The following is a 17,458-nucleotide window of genomic DNA, read 5'->3' as shown; positions in this document are numbered from 1 at the left end:
GAGGTTTTCGCGGGTGTTTGTATCTGGATCTTTGGTCATTCGGGTTTTTCCCCGCGTAGAATTGAAGGTTTCCTTTAAAAAAGAGGAACAAACACCCACTACCACATGCTTCTCCCAGAAGAAGGAAGCTGAAGCCACCAGCCTGAGGATGACGGATGGGATTCCGTCGAAACGTTGCTCCTACACCTTCAATTCTACGTGGGAAAAAACCCGAATGACCAGAGATCCATATATATATATATATATATATATATATATATATATATATATATATATATATATATATATATATATATATATATATATATATATATATATATATATATATATATATAGTCTGAAATGGTATAGGGTTTCCTGCCTGAGCAGGGGGTTGGACTAGATGACCTCCAAGCTCCCTTCCAACTTTATTATTATATATACACACATTCAAGTACTAATTCAGTTTAGATCCTCAACCAGCAATTTGCGAGAAGTCAGAAAAAATGGTCTTTATAGTGGCTGTAAATCTCACCCACAGTGCAGGAATGTAAAAGCTGAGGAAAAACAAAGAATTTTATTTCAGAAGTGGAAATTCTGTGCCGATAAACCCAAGGTGCAGGAATAAGAGCTGAGTGGAGTCTTGTACTTTCAGGAGTCAGTCAGGGGATCAGAAGCAGCATACTTCCTGGAAGTAAAATCCGAAGTTAAAAAGTGGTTTGCCAGAAGAAATTTGACTCCCAAGCATGTGTTGCTGTAGCCCTGATTCAAGCATGCTATTATACGTTTTGGAGAAGAAGAGTTATGGATCTTTTTCAGCTCAGGCTTTAGGTCAGGTGAGAGCATACCTGACTGCTTCAGAACTGCAGGCTCTTCCTCCAACAGGCCCTGCTCTTTTTGAGCAGATAACTGAGATCCCTCTGACTCCTGAGTTGCAAGCTCAGAATATGTCAAACCTACTCCTCTAGTTCAGAATCTGACTCATAGGTTGGATCGTAACGATTGATCCTGTTGTACTTATGAGCTGCCTTTTTAACACTTGCCAAGAACCTTAATTGTTTATTACAAAATATGGTCAAGCAATAGTCTGTTTTACACATGAAGCCAGGAATGAGAAATCTTTCAACTGAGAATCCCTGCTGAAACCAATGAAATTTAGATTTATTTATTTTTTTTAAAAAAACAACACAAACGAAGAAATGTATTGTTCATGCACGGAATTACTAAATGGAAAATTCTAGCTAAGCACCTTTGAGTCTAAGTGTTAATGAATATTAATTTTGTTCAATTTTTTTCAGGGGAACAAAGGGGTGTTAAGGCCTGTGCATTCAATGGATTATTCAGTTGAAGTATCCAGACTTCCCATTATTAACAATTATATGATACCTATTCCACAACCACCCAGAAGTGACAAAACTATAATCCCCATGAAACCTGGGGGAAGAGGTCGGCGGTTTCGCCCTACAACTTCATCAAATGGCCTGGAGCAGTTGCTAATGAAGGTGATTCTTCTTCTTCCCACTATTGCATTTTTTTCTTGTATAGGTAATTTTGTAATGGCCTCTACTAAGCGTATAAAGATGTGCCAAAATACTCCTTGATGGGCTTTTTTTTAAAATGCACACAGAGATACATCTTTTAAAATAAAGAAAGTTTGCATTTTCGTTTCCTGTTTAAAAACTTGGTTTTGTTTCTAATATCAGTCTTTTGAATAGATAAACGTTAATACTTTGAACCAGGGCTTTTTTTCTCATTGAACGCTCAGAACGGAGTTCTGGCACCTTTTTTGGATGGAACCTTGTAGGGTAGGCAAGGTGGGTTGTATAACATGTGTGAGTTCTGGCACCTTTTTCTTTTACAAAAAAAGCACTGCTTTGAACCATTCTTTTGAATCTATTCTACTGCTTTTTCATCCAGGCTTTCCTTAAAGTATTTAATAAAATACTTTATATATATATATATATATGTAGAATGCGGCCGCGCGAGTTGTGATGGGGGTTTCCCGATACTCCCATGTAACACCTCTACTCCGTGAGCTGCATTGGCTTCCGGTTGCCCTCCGGGTGAGATTCAAAGTGCTGGTGATGACCTATAAAGCCCTAAATGGCTTGGGCCTGGGATATTTGAGGGAACACCTGCTGCCAGCATCAAGTTCCCTTCGTCCAGTGCGCTCGCAGAGGGAGGGTCTTCTCAGGGTGCCGCCGGTAAAAGATTGCCGGCGGATAACACCCAGGGGGAGGGCCTTCTCTGTGGGTGCACCTACCATCTGGAACCAGCTGCCCGTAGAGCTCAGGACTGCCCCTGACCTACGCTCATTCCGCCGGGACCTGAAGACTTGGCTCTTTGAGCTCTCTGACCCAGGCTGAGAATTTTAACTGGGGTTTTATTTTCAGGGATAATTTAATCTTTTAATTCTCTTTTAACTTTGTATTTTATATTGATATGATTTTAAAATGCCCTGTAAACCGCCCTGAGTCCTTCGGGAAAGGGCGGTATATAAATCTAATAAAATCTAAAAATCTAAAATATAGAGTACATTTTCCCAACCTACAGCAGTGCAAAAATATGAGCTGTGAATTCTAGGAATTGCCATCAGAAAGGTTTTGCTGTATCTGGGGGAAGTCACCAGGATAAGGAAAGTGGATATTATATATCCAAAGTGATACTATATATCAAATAATTTGGAACAGAAAGATAAGCCCTTTTGCAAAAGATTGACTATTCCTGGTAGCTAGAGAAGCTGCATTTAAATATACAAGTAACACTTTTAGAAAAAATGATATACCGTATGTGATGTCCATAATATTAAAGAACTCATATATGCTCATTGGTCTCAATGAGCAAATGTTATGTTATGTAAATCTGAAATTAAGGATGATGACTTTAAATAAAGCCATCATAAAATAAAATACAAATAATCAAGTAGTTGAAATCCCATGAATTTCAGTTAAGCACTGCATTATGCCCTTTGGGCCTATAAACGTTACAGATTGCTGTTCTGGGCTCTGGGACTGGCCTAGATGTTCCTTTCCCCTTTTTTCATTTCTTTTAGGCTTTTCCAGCAGGTTTTTAGATTTATCTGAGGCTCCAGTGTGGGAGCTATCCACAGTAAGATTCTGAATTACTATATTAACTTAAATGAATGTGTCTAATCCTATTTTAAAATGATTAGTATGGGTGCCACCACCATATTATCTAGCTTCAAATGTGGTTATTTACTTTTATGAGAATGACTTTGGTTCCACTATCCTGACTATTCACCCTTCAGAATCATAGCATGTTTCTGTTGGAGGGCCTTTTTTGTGATATGTGTAAGAAGTACTTGGGATGGTATAAATCCCTTTGAATTTTAGCACTTGTTCATGGGTGAGTACTGAAGTGATTTCAAAATAGAATGAGATAACATGGGAACAAATGTCTAAAAATCCACATATTTCAGTATGCTTTTCTGCCTTTTTATGCAGGACACTGGAAGATTCTGCAAGCCTCAAATACAAAGCAATGCATATGTCACCATGGTCTATTTGGGAAAAACTGTGCACCTTTCTTATGACCTTTTAGATTATCGAGAGGAAATAAAAATTTACCAACAGCATTGTGGAGGAGAAAACCTATGTGTGTATAGAGGCAAACTGCTGGAGGGAGGTGAGACTGAAAAAACACACCAAGAATTCATCTGAATTCTGTCAACCTCTTATTTTTATATGGATAAACTGTTGAAGTGGTAGCAGAATTATTTCGGCAAAGCTTAGTCTGCTTATGTGTGTCCAGGGACTTATATTCCAGCTGCCTCAAACCAAGTTTAGATTTACTGTTTCATGATTGAAAATGAGGCTGCAATTACTTTTGCAAATTGTGGAAGAAGGGATGTACAGGGGTGATTTAATAAAATGCAGTGGGCTAGATTAATTTTTGGATGGAGATGCATGGTTAATAAAATACTTGCAGGGGTAAAATGAATACCAAATTATCTACGTACAAGAAGCTATAATATATCAGTGTGAACTGTTTATCGCTCCAGAAGGGAAATGAATGCAGGCTTGAGGTTTGATTCTGAATGTGAATCAATGGTGATGATGTTGACTTAAGCAAAGCTGTTCCAGGTATAATTACCAGCAGAAATGAGGGAAGAATAGCATACTGGGTAGAATTAATCTCATGCCACGGTCCTGGGCTATTGCTGAGGAATGATAAGTTTTATATCGTTAGTTATCATTTATTTAATTTGTCATAGTGCTAGGCACTAGGTGGAAATAATGTAGTCTATGCCCAAAGGCCTTAAATCTGTATTAGACTGACTGGTTAACAACAACAGGGGAAGAGGTCAAGGAGTGATTAAATAATCAGTTGCTAATGAAGAAACTGTTAAATAAAGCTGGAATGGTATTTGAGAAAGGAGGTTGAAGGAGAACAGCAAAAAAAAAAATACCCTTCCCTACTGAAAGGAAGAATTGATCCATAAATATGCAAGTGAAGAGCAGAAGGTACTGAAATTGCTACTGAATGAAACAGCAGATACTTCAGTTTCTAGAAAAGCGAAAAATAAGCATTGCAAACTTGCAATAAATGAAATTCAAGAGTAACTTTATTTTTTAAAAAGCATTACTAATAAGATTTGACAAGGAGAATGCAGAGGTTTAGGACTGGAGTGGTCCAGGGCAACAGTTGGAAAGTAGACAGAAGCAAGGGTCAAACCAGAAAAGATACCTTTATGCAATTAGCAGTTCTCTAGTTTTACCCCTTAGTTCTGTCTATTTAGCAGTGGCATTTTTAAAAAAACACTAAATAGGAAATTTGAGGGCTTTAATCCTAAAGTGGGATATAAACTAGATTATTCTTTACTGTAATCCCAGTGAATATTTGTTTTCCTATACACACACACACATAGACACAAACACCTGTGCTATTTGCAATTGGGAAAATACCTCCTGTAGCTTAAAAGTATTTTTTCCTGTAGTGTAACTAGCTGGTATATTGTTGCAATGATTCCATGTTGAGGTAAAAGCTTCTGCCCTTCTACATTGGAATCCTGATCTTCATTTAGTCAGTTCTAATCTAGACTATTCAAATCTGTGCTTTACTTAGAGCCAAACAAGGTGTGGTGGTACTATCAAGAAAAAAAACAGCTTTGCAGATAGTAGTGTCACATCTTGTTTGGCGTTAAGTAAAGCACAGATTAAAATAGTCTCTACGAGATCTGATAAAAGAACAATAAAGGACTAAATAAGCATAAGGAGGTTTGGGTGGGAATGGATCTTGATAAGGCAGAGAAAAAGAGTTGGATTTAAATGTGTGTTTAGAAGTAGTTTTATTGTCGTTAGTATTCATCAGATTAGTCTGTTTAGTCAGATAGTAAGGAAATAGTATGTGTATGCAGGAATCTTGAAACTAACACTAGCTTACTGTTTTTATAGTTGTTTTGTATTTAGGAAAGCTCTCCACTTTAAGTTTATTCCCCTTTATTAAATTCTGTTCATTTAATGTATCCCACCTTTATTATTTTTACAAACAACCCAAGATAGTGAACATATCCCATGCACCTTTCTCTTCTTAATTTCCCACAACAACATATAAAATGTTTCTGCATCTTGAAAGCTTACCAAAGATAATTTGACCATGGAGTACTACTTCCCTATGCGTATACTTCCCTTTTATTTGGGACAGCTTTGAAACATGCCACCTGCAACTTACAGCTTGAAGTAGTACAGTCTTGGAAGAAAGGGGAATATGCTCGTATTGAACTGGTTCCTTGTCTATCTTAAATATGGTCAAAAGCTCCGTTATATATACTTTTTTTTCTTTTTCTCAACTACAGAAACATTTCAGTTCATCTCCAGGCGACATCATGGCTTCCCCTTCAGTCTCACCTTTTATCTCAATGGAATTCAGGTTGACCGATTAAGTTCTTGCTGCGAATATAAGCATCGGAAAGGTACTCGGCTAGGAGGCAAGCATGGATACTTTGGTTTCGTCAATGTGGAAAGATCATCTCCTTGCTATAGGTATGCTTTTATATTTATCAGTTCTGAGGCATTAATATTGTCTTTAATTTTTTCTTTCAAGTGGTATTGTCTGGATCACAGCTCTGGAGGAGAAATCATTTTAGTCTTATAAAGTAGAGAGTCCCTTTGCATCTTTAATATAAAAATAAATGATAGTTTATGAATAAATCTCTCCATATATATATTTTTCCATGGCAATGAATCACTTTATAAATTTTACATGGCATGGGACAGCGATCTATTTATGTTTTTAGAAAAATGACCTCATAAAGCATAATTGGCATTGTGCTCCTCATCTTGTCCTCAGAGCTGGGTCTATGTATTAGGCTAATTTGGTTCTCAAGAAACCCCTGTATAGGAAAACCTTTTCAAAGGGTCCAATTGCATAGGATAACAACATTGGTACCACTTCGAATGCTGGTCAAATGGAGTCTTGTATACAGTATGTGTCACTACTCACATCTAGGGGTCAATTTGCAGATAGCCACACAATGCATCAGAATAAAGAGCAACATGTCAAACTCGTGACATTGCACGACGTATCGGAACTTTTTCCCCATTCATTGCCAGCATTGGGATGAGCATGGTTTCCTCATGACGCATCCAGTCCGCAGGCCGGCAGTTTGACACCCCTGTTATAGGCTGATTTTTGGGGGGGGTATTTTTGGCTTAATTGTATAACAAACAGTAGCTATATAGTTATTGATTACTTTTCAATTCTGTGCCCAAATTCCTTTCAGTAAGATACTTACCGTATTTACAGTTTGTGAGCATTGCACTATTTGACTTACAATTTGAAAGTATGTTTCAAAAGTATAATACAGAGAAACATAAGATAAAAATTGAGAAAGTTGGTTCATATATTATGTTGCTGTTTCAAAAGATGGGCTCTTCTGGGCATTCTCTGTTTGAAAAAGGTATTGATTTATGCTGATTGTGTAAATAAAAGAATAAGGCATTTATTTTTAGTCTAGGCCAGGAACCTTTTTTACGTCTTTTGCCAGAAATGAAAACATCAACCACCTCCATTTCTTCTGTAATATTTTCGTTTCTTTGATGTGCAAAGCAATGATAGGCCAAAAAAGTGGTGCACATTTCCCCACTGGGAAAAATATTGTATAAACAGCAGTGGAAAAAATAAGGAAAGGAAAGAAATAGAAATCCCCAGAGAGCCAAATGATTTTTCTGATAAGCATACTGCACCATCCAGAAACACTTCACTTCCTCTTCAGAGTCAGATTTGCATGATTAATGTAAATGTTATGCTATCACTAATGTGATAAGCGCTTTCTGAGGACTGGAAAGCATGCAAATTCGAGCCATAGTGATACTTTTTTCACTACATTTCTAGTCTAGCCATATAGGTCTGTTTATATGCCAATTTATTTTGACAAAAAATCAGGCAAGAGAATAGCGAAATGCTTTGAACAATTACTCTGGGGAACAGACATAGCTTTGTTGTGCATTTTAATCATTTTCATTGATTTTGCTTTGCGTAAAAACACCTGTAATCTTCTCTATAAGCAAACAGTTTTTTTATTCTGATTGCAGGCTATTTTGTTAATTGATTGATTTAGATCACGCCTTTCCAAACACTTGGCACTTAGTTTGCTAGCTTACCTAGCCATTGAGATAGTAGTAAGAACCCAGCTATCATAAAACTATATTTTAGCCCAGTGATTTTCAACTTGTGGTCCGCAGACCCCTATGGGTCCATGATGTCATCACAATGGGTCCATGAAGACTTGAAGAAATGTTACAATTTAAATCTTGACTTAAGTCTTGGGGGTCCATGGCCACAAAAGATGTTAAAATGTTGAGAACCACTGTTGTGGCCCATTGCAAGAGCAAAGCCATTGAAATATTAAATGTCAATTAAAACTTTGGTTATATAAATTATCTTTCACTTTATGGACGGTTGAATTTCTTTATATATAATTCAAATTTATATAGCCATCCATCTCATATATACGACTCCTGGAGGCTTAAAAACAATGACAACAAATATAAAAAGAACAATGCAACAATTAAAAAAAGAACAATCCAAAAACTTATATAAACCATCATATCAAAATTCATAAAATTTATAGCCATGGTAATCACAATAACATCATTCATTTCAATCCCTGGGCTGGCTTGCCACATTCTCTGCTGCCCACGCCTGATGACAAAACTATGTTTCCGGGGTCCTTTGAAAAGCCAGCAGAGTTGGCCTAGGTCAGGGGTAGGCAACCTTGGCTCTTTTATGATACGTGGACTTCAAGTCCCAGAATTCCTGAGCCGGCATGGCTGGCTCAGGAATTCTGGGAGTTGAAGTCCACGAGTCATAAAAGAGCCAAGGTTGCTTACCTCTGGCCTAGGTGATCTCTGGGGGAAGGGGAGGAGTTATGGTGTTCTAAATTAAAGGTAAAGGTCTAGATAATTAAAAGAATGTTGGAATAGACTATCACAGCCGGCTAGTAAGTCAAGAGACAAATCAAACAGCAGTGGCCTCACCATTTTCCCACAGATATCTTCTCATAAGGTTATTACGAGATTGTAACAGGTGAGATGGGCAGTCAGACAAACAAATAATATATGAGGTGTTTTCAATGTGATTTCTAAAAGGTACCCATACCTCCACTGTGAGATTGTCCTTTGGGTTTTGTTTTATGTTTAGCTAACCGCCACCCTAGTATTGCCCATCCTCTTGGTTTTTAGTCCCTATTTAAATTCTCTTAATTTTAAATATTTATTCAATCTTTCTTGATTTTAATTGTTTTATATTCTCTTTTTATCACTTCGTAAGCTACCAAGAGTTGCTTCAACAGTGAGATGGATGGCATATAAATTTAATAAATAAAAAAATAACCCATGAAATAACTTTATTTCTACAATTTATAAGGAAATTACAACAGAGTTTAATCAAATAATGCTTCTATAAACTAGAAGTTTTATAGTTGAATCTGCAACTGTGGAAGAAATCTTATCCATATTTCATTTCACAGATGTTTTTACTAAAAACATTTTTCTCATTGATTTTGTTCATTCATTTTGTGAATTCTGATCTTGAAGTGGTATTTTAATTTCCTCAGATCAGTACATTTTCCCCCCTGAAAAATTGCCCTCAATTTTTTGCATATAATATCTTATTAAGCTTATTGTGGGAAAATGGGGAAGGGGAAAATGGGGAGAAAGAAGTAGAGAATAAAGGGCGGAAAGGAAGAAAAACATTAACTTCTGACTCTTCAGTCCAGTAGAATAAAAATAATATTACAGCCTCAACATTTTACTTTTACTTTTTATCTAATATGTACTAGCCATTTCTATAATAACAAACTGTCGAATCTTGCAAAATCCAAAGTCAAAGTCATTTTTTTCTGTCTCAAGTACAAAATCTAGAAGCAGTTTCCAAGTAGAAACAAAGTTGGATATATTATTTTGTTTGATTAAAGCAATTAACTTCACCATCTCTACTAATTCCAACAGTATTTTCAGCCATTCTCTTTCCCTTTTTGCACTTATAGCACTTTTGCTTATCAACCTCTATAATAACAAAGTTCCAGATTTTTTTTCCAAGTTCTTTACCCATTAAAACTTAAAGAAACGTCTGTGGTTTGATTTTTATATTTATTTTGAGAATCTTCTGTATTAAAATATGAATCTTATCCCAGTATTTCTTTGCTTTGTCAATAAAAGTGATAAAAAGTTCCTTCTTTACATTTACATTTCCAATATATATTTGAAGCACCCTTATATATCTTTGACAATTTGTCAGGTTAAATACCATTGGTACATCATTTTATAAACATTTTCCTTTAAATTATAATTCAACATAAATTTTAAATCCTTCATCCACATGTTTTCCCATTGTTCTAGTATTACATTACACCCAAAATTCTTTGCCCACTGAATCATACAGTGCTTCACATATTTGTTCTCCAAATTCAGTTTCAATAACAATTTATAAACCTTGGCAATAACAAGTTCATCCTTAAGGTATGGTTCCCCCGCACATGCTTGCTAGTCGTTTCCAACTCTAGGGGCCGGTGCTCATCTCCGTTTCAAAGCCGAAGAGCCAGCGCTTGTCCGAGGATGACTCCGTGGTCATGTGGCCAGCATGCCTAGATGCCAAAGGCGCACGGAACGCTGTTACCTTCCCACTGTAGTGGTCCCTATTTTTCTACTTGCATTTTTGCATGCTTTCGAACTGCTAGGTTGGCAGAAGCTGGGACGAGTAACAGGCACTCACTCTGTTACGCAGCACTCGGGATTCGACCCGCCAAACTGCCGACCATCTGATCGACAAGCTCAGCGTCGTAACCCACTGAGCCACCGTGTCCTTACTACATGCTATAATTTCAAATTCATTTTCACAGGGTCAGTCCCATAATTTTTCTGTCTAATTTAAATAATTCTTTCAATTGAAAATATGCAGACGAATGACACATCTTACTGACTTCAACGCTTCCTTAGACTTAAGAGTGGCTATCGCCCTAAAAATTGATTTTATAAAATCAATTGCCCCTATTTTTCCTTACATTAAGCTTCATTCAACCTTCCTTTTTTAAAATACTTCAAAAACTCTGCCATATTTTCCCTTAATGCATTATGAATCCATTCATCTGAAAATGGATTGACAAATGGAAATTTACCTCCCTCCCAAAAAAAAAGGTCTCCCTCTCACGATACAGTTTTTCATTAGGGTCAATTATCTGGTGAAATGATTTTCTCCAGCTGTTTTGGTTATACTTGTACAATTCCAATATACATAAAACTTTTTGTTGTATATTGTTGTATATCCATTCTTGTGTTGTTGTTTTTAAAAAAAGAAAAGCAGGAACTTTCTCTGTTTTTATTTTCTAGTAATCCATAGAATAAGACACTTTTTTAGTAGTATGTTTTCATAATGTTATACTAAATTTTTATCAGATGTATCATTTCATTGGGCCTGGACAAAAAGCCTACACCTCCAAGAAAGAAGACCCTTGAAGAAAGCGCAAAGCTGGAAGATTGGAAGAAAGAGGAAGTGACACACAAGTTGAAAGAGGAAAAAAAAGTATTACCGTCCCACTTTCCTTCAGCTTCTGCGGTAAAGAAACGGGCTGAAGAACGTGCTGAAGAAAAGCAGTTGGAGACCAAAAAAAGAGAAAAAGATAGAGATGAATTTGTGGATACCCAGAAACCTGCTGCTTACGAAGGTATGGTTTGGAAAGAGAAAGCAAGTTGGTCAGTGAGGGGTCCTTGGTGCTTTCTGAGCTTGGTTGTTCTCTTGCAGATGTTTCATTACCCAAACTAGGTAACAAATTTGGGGTAATGAAATGTCTGCCAGAAAACAACCAAGCTCAAAGAACACCAAGGACTCCTCATTTCAACCCTGAGCTACAAATATTCTCTTTTATCAGTGTAAGTTGCATGAAGGAATCCCTAAAACGGAATTGATCTGAAACAGCCATCCTGGATCTACTGTCGTCCAGGTGTACCAGATTTTAGCTACCCGAGGCGCTTGTTGTTATTCTTTCATTCTTATCATCGATCACTCAATAAAGTCAAAGTAGTTAAGCAGAATCCTATGTGCAATAGGAACTGAATATCATCGAGGAGAATAAAACTGGCTTTGTCTAAAAGGAGATAAAAGGACAAGATGAGCCTCTCTTCTGCACATAATTTAGGAAGTGTTGAAAGTTTATAAAGCAAATGTAACAATGTACTATACTAGTTGTTTTGATGGAGTTTCACGAGCAGAATAGAGAGAGATCAATATAATCAGTCCTATACTGCTTTGGCTGCATTTTACTGATATGTTTCCTTAAATGGTCTCTTATGAGATCTCTTCCTGTTTCCTGGCATTCTAGAACATGGGGGGGGGGTGGAGGGAAGGGTGAACGTAAGGAATAAAAGCAGAGTGGACAATTAAATTTGACAGAAAAACACATTGTACAGGTTCAGCCCACTGTGAACTTTGATGTTGTTGCTATTTTTTAGGGTCAAGTACAAAGGCGAACAAAAGCTAATGGACTTAACCTCTTGGGGGTTAATGAGAACCCGTAATAAGCTGCAGTCAATTTCCTATCTCACAATACATGTATCATTTTATTTCAGCATACGAGGAAGATTTTGAAGCTGATGAAGAGAAATCAGTTGGGAAAGTTGAGAAAGTTGAGAAGGAAGCACGTGCTGATGATCAAATGAGTGAAAAAGGGAAGCCGCTCTCCGAAGGGGAAACCGATCGTTCAGATGGTGAAAGGAAGAAAAAAGTCTCCTCACAGAAATCTTCACGGACTTCTGATAGTGAGCGAGATGAAAGTGAGGGATATACGGACAGCTACACAGAGGAAGAGGAGAGAAAACATGGTTAGTTGTTGTTGTTTTTCTTAAATTGAAGTATGCCATCCTAATAGCGTTTTAATATTTCAGAGGACTCTTCATTTTCAGAGTCATGGTTAAGTACCAGTTAAAGTTAAATTTACATTCATTCATTTCCCACGTTGCTTATTTTTGAATCTGCCTCTCTATCTGTTCAGCCAAAGAGGAGAATACGAATGAAGGAATGAAGTTGACGGTTATAGAATGAAATATTATAGTACCTGTTATGAATTATGTCTACATTTCAAGCCTGAACCGCAAGTGGTCTTATCTTTGTGTAAAATGAAATAGATTGTATTCTATTCTGTACAAAACAAGGCATAAGGGGAGCTTTGCTTTCTCATTGTCTTTTTTGAAACTTCCCTCATAACCATGTTACGAACTCTGTTCTCTGTACTGTTGTCAAATCAGAAGCAGATCTTCGGTTCTTAGGAAGCTCCTGCCAGTAGATCTTTGAATAATTTCCATGCCAGTTAGCTAACAAAAGCTCCCTGCAGGAGAGACCGAGAAGATGGGATTATATTCTTATAAACTCAAATAGCTTGTAATCCATGGTTTGCACTGAAGAAAACAAAGGCGAGTTGATGACTTTGTTTGCAAAGTCAGTTAGTACGAACAATGGTCTGTGCTATGCATTGTCTTTTCTTAGTTGATGGCATATTTTTCTCCCACTTTTTCCTCCCATTTACAGGGTAGCCAGTAGGTGTCACTTTGGCACTGTAAAGTGTCAAGTGCTGTAAGAGTATTCTCCATGTGCATCTCTGTCTGTCTGTCTGTCTGTCTGTCTGTCTGTCTGTCTGTCTGTCTGTCTGTCTGTCAGCAGTTGTAGAGATCTCTTGTCCTATCTTTGTGCTCTTGCACCATAGAGCTTTATTTTGATCCACCCTCACTTTGTTCCCACAATGAAATGTCCCAACCTCAAGGTGAAAAATGTGTGTTCATGGGCCCGTTGGGTTCTAGGCAGGGAACAAAAGCTCAGTGTAGCGAACCCGCAATAATTATTAGCACAAGGAGATTAAAATGTCACAGGATTTGTTTCAGGAGAATAAATAAGATTTGGGGTAACCTCTCTCTTTTCCAGTCACCATGACTGATGGAGATAATTATTTCCTGTATGTATTTGCAGCCACCCACTCCCAATAAATAATCTAGTGGGAAGCATGTATTTCATTTCCCATTCATTAATACAAAAAGTGTGGAAGCAGGTCTCAAGCAGAGCACATTTGCAAGATGATGGAAGCGGCCAGCTTTTTGGCTTTCTGTTGAAGCAAAGCTGATTTCTTCTTTTCTATTTTACTGTTTCTGATTTGGCTGTAACTAACCCCCCTCTTGACATTGAAGCTGTTCCAGACTTTTCTATGTTTACTGCTTATCCCTAAAATTCTTCCCATTCTGACGGGCCTTACTGTACATGAAAGAACATTGTTTTATTCAAACCAAATGTTAATGTTGCTTTTACTTTCATGTTTTCTGTGTGAAATATAGGCAAAGGTAAAGCAACCGACTGGGAAATGGATGCATCTGCCCGAAAGATCCAAGCTTTTTATAGGAAGCATAAAGGTCAACAGCAAACTCAGGCTGTCAAACCAGGTTTGGCGTTGGTTTGCATGGAAAAGAATCTTGGTTCTGATCAAGACAAATTCAATTTTTACATAGTCAGTGACTATGACAAATAATCATCTTGCAGCTTTGCTAATCATTAATAAGCATAATTGCACATTTTGTTCCTTTTTAAAAAAGTTGGTGTGTCTTCTGAGGCTTGTGGCCAAATTATATCAGGTACAGCATTAGATTGTCTCAAGGAACTTTTATAGATTTTGTTTATAGTTGGACTACTGATATGATTTGAATTTCAACAATGATCATATTTGGTGTTCGAGAAAGTAATTAGCAGCTAATTTTTGCTTCCAAATGAATGTGCGTGACTTGCTTGTGGAGTTTTTGCTTCCAAATGAATGTATACAGACCTTTCTCTTTTGTGTAGTTATTTTTCTGTAGGGTACCTACTGTCTATATCAGGGGTAGGCAACCTTGGCATTTTTATGACTCATGGACTTCAACTCCCAGAATTCCTGAGCTAGCCATGCTGGCTCAGGAATTCTGGGAGTTGAAGTCCCCGAGTCATAAAAGAGCCAAGATTGCCTAACCCTGGTCTATATGATATGGATACCATACAGTGATGGATGGGGAGTCTCGCTTTGTAATAGAGGTGATAAGCAGAAGGTCAATGACTGTCCTTTAATTGTTCATTTCCACTCATCTTTGGTTCTGCTGTCAATACAATATTTAGATATTTGTTAAAAGCTCACCCCCATTTCTTTCAGGTCCCTAGATGCGTAGCCATGACTGAATTTGTTTTATATCTGAAAAATATATATCTGAGCTCCTTGATTTGTTATTGTGTAATTTATTTTCTTAGAATGGAACAAAGTCATTTTGTCAGGGTCCTTGTTGATTTGTTTCTTTGGTTATAGTATCAATGGATTTCTTATTTAAAAGATATGCATCTTATGCTGGATTGTTCAGACATAGAGAACAGATGCATTATATGATGAGTTCTTTTCCTTCTTTCCATATCTGTCTGTCTTTCTGCTATCTATCTATCTATCTATCTATCTATCTATCTATCTATCTATCTATCTATCTATCTATCTATCTATCTATCTATCTATCTATCTATCTATCTATCATCTATCTCTATCTATCTATCTATCTATCTATCTATCTATCTATCTATCTATCTATCTATCTATCTATCTATCTATCATCTATGTATGTTCATTCTCAGGTAGTAGTACAGAAAGATTTTGGAGGGACTACACATTTTTTATTTAATTTTGACTAAAATTAAAATTCAAACACTGTAGAAGTAGACTTATTTTCTATATGCAATGACCCACAAAATTTGTTCTTATTCTTGACAGCTGTAGACCTGCAGGTCTAATTGAAGGCAAAATTTCTCCCAATGTGGAAAATTTTAATAACCTCTCCAGACAGATAAGGAATCTTTACTCTTATTTTTTTCCCTCCCATTGTTTTGTTAAGAGCTGGTCAGAGAGACTGAACTTACATTTTTCAGATCCTGGTAGGCCATAATGCTGTGAATAAATCAGAAGGACTCATTAGTTAGAGAAAACATTTCATGGTATTTTGCTGAGGGTAGCAAACAGCGATTTTGCTATTAGTGTGTTTATATTCTCTAAAATTCTGATAATATTTTTAATGAGCTGGCTAGCTCAAAGGTGCTGTGTCTTTTTACATTCTTGGAGATTTAAACCTAATGCTATTTTGCATATTCCTCATAAGCCATGGCAGAGTGAGCGTCACTGACTTCAGTTCCCACTTGCATCACTTATGTTTTGTATAAAAAAGGGGATAATATAAAGCTCCAAGTGTGTTTTTCAAGTGGATGGAGTGATTGTGCAGTGTGTGTGTGTGTGTGTGTGTGTGTGTGTGTGTGTGTGTGAGAGAGAGAGAGAGAGAGAGGTGGAGAGAGTTTAAATGAGAACCTCATTTGATTGGTAAGAGAAAAAGTACAGTATGTTTGTCATTCTCTCACTGTCTCTAAACAACATAAAAAGACAGAGAAATTGGAAATAGCTTATTAAAAGACACCAATGGCTAATTGCCATCGATAATTAAATCTATATAGTTTCAAATTTGGCTTCTATTTTGCTACCCTCTTCTGAGGTAGCATTTGGGTTCACAAAACCTATTAAAAGGCATGAAGTCCTGAAGGTGATTCCCTATGGCAACTATTACTGTCTAGCAGAATGTCATATACATCTGTGGAGGTTTTTTTTGTTTTTTTTTTTAAATCCCATTTATATCCCGCCCTTCTCCGAAGACTCAGGGCGGCTTACAATCTAAAGCACAAATCAATGTGCTTAGCAATAGCCTTCATTCTATGTATATGCCTGCTTATTAGGGCTTTCGCCCCCCCCCCCAGCGGCATTATTACAAAGTCAGCTTAATTGCCCCCAACAATCTGGGTCCTCATTTTACCTACCTCGGAAGGATGGAAGGCTGAGTCAACCTTGAGCCTGGTGGGACTCGAACCTGCATCAATTGCAGGCAGCTGGTGTTACTTAAGGAGGCATTAGCCCACTGCTCCACCAAGGACCAGTCCTTGCTCTTTCGTTGGCCTCCCATCCCACCCTCAAGGGGAAGAGGGAGGCTTGGATGAAAAGGAGCAAATTTTCTGCAGGAGCAGAGCCAGGATTTGCTGCTGCTGGTGGTTTTGCCCATGTCATGCTTGGCTCCCTTTGAGAGGAAGAGCAGGACAAAGGGAAAGTGAGGACAGCCAATCAGCAGCATTGGAAAAGGATGAGTCATTGAGGAAGGAGATATGACCTCTCATGGCCAAGATTGGGCAGATTAGGACCATTGACCAGAAGGTTTCCCTTCCCTGTACTACCTCACCATGAATGTGAGTGTGCAAGTTTATGCACACTTAGATTTTAAATAGGGTTGGACAAGAAACAGGACATTTGGCTTCCCTGTTTCCTGTTAAAACCTACACCATGTATTAGAGCTGGACCACTGATAGGAAAGTTATGGTAGAAATAAACAACCCAATATCATCAACTGCCCAGATAAAGAAAGCTGGACATTCTCCTGCTGAAAAGAGATTCTCTTATAGCTTTTTATGGAGAGCAGGCAGGAGGTGCAAGACATTTGAATATTGATTATTTTAAACAGACATGGCATTTGATGCACAGAAGTCTCTGGAATTCTTCCTCCTAGCCTCATGGGTTTGCTGCAATGAATCTATTTATCTGAGCTTTTATTTTGTGAGAAACATTTTCTTGCTTTGTCAGCTGAGAGATGCCTGAGAACAGATTATTCAGATCCGGACCACAGATTACTTAAACTTTAGCTCCCATCAAGTTCTTGACTGGCTCTATGTACTGACTGGTTTGGTTATATGTTCTTTAGCTTTGTTTTCCCATCTGGAAAATTAAGATTATAATGGTTCTCTCAATGGTGATGTAGTCACTTTTATAACAGTGGCTGTAAAATTCATTGCACTGCATTAATAACTAAAACTAAAACCATTCATATTAGCTCAAGCAAACGTTTATTTTACAAAAGTCTCCAAACTTTGCAGAATATTTAGAACAGCACAAATG

General features: G+C 37.3%; 1 protein-coding gene across 1 annotated transcript in view; it reads left to right on the top strand.

The window, feature by feature from the left end:
- Positions 1-17,458, top strand: part of ERICH3 (glutamate rich 3) — a 73,886-nt gene that overhangs the window by 37,893 nt on the left and 18,535 nt on the right. The window contains exons 7-11 of the mRNA XM_081325819.1: positions 1,278-1,481; positions 3,444-3,624; positions 5,795-5,981; positions 10,893-11,161; positions 12,063-12,314. Of these exons, the coding sequence (XP_081181945.1) occupies positions 1,278-1,481; positions 3,444-3,624; positions 5,795-5,981; positions 10,893-11,161; positions 12,063-12,314 (1,093 nt within the window). The remainder of the gene's footprint in view (positions 1-1,277; positions 1,482-3,443; positions 3,625-5,794; positions 5,982-10,892; positions 11,162-12,062; positions 12,315-17,458) is intronic.

Source organism: Vipera berus (genome assembly GCF_964194415.1).
Source record: "Vipera berus genome assembly, chromosome: 3".
Taxonomy (NCBI): Eukaryota; Metazoa; Chordata; class Lepidosauria; order Squamata; family Viperidae; genus Vipera; species Vipera berus.
This window is presented reverse-complemented; position numbering and strand designations above follow the sequence as displayed.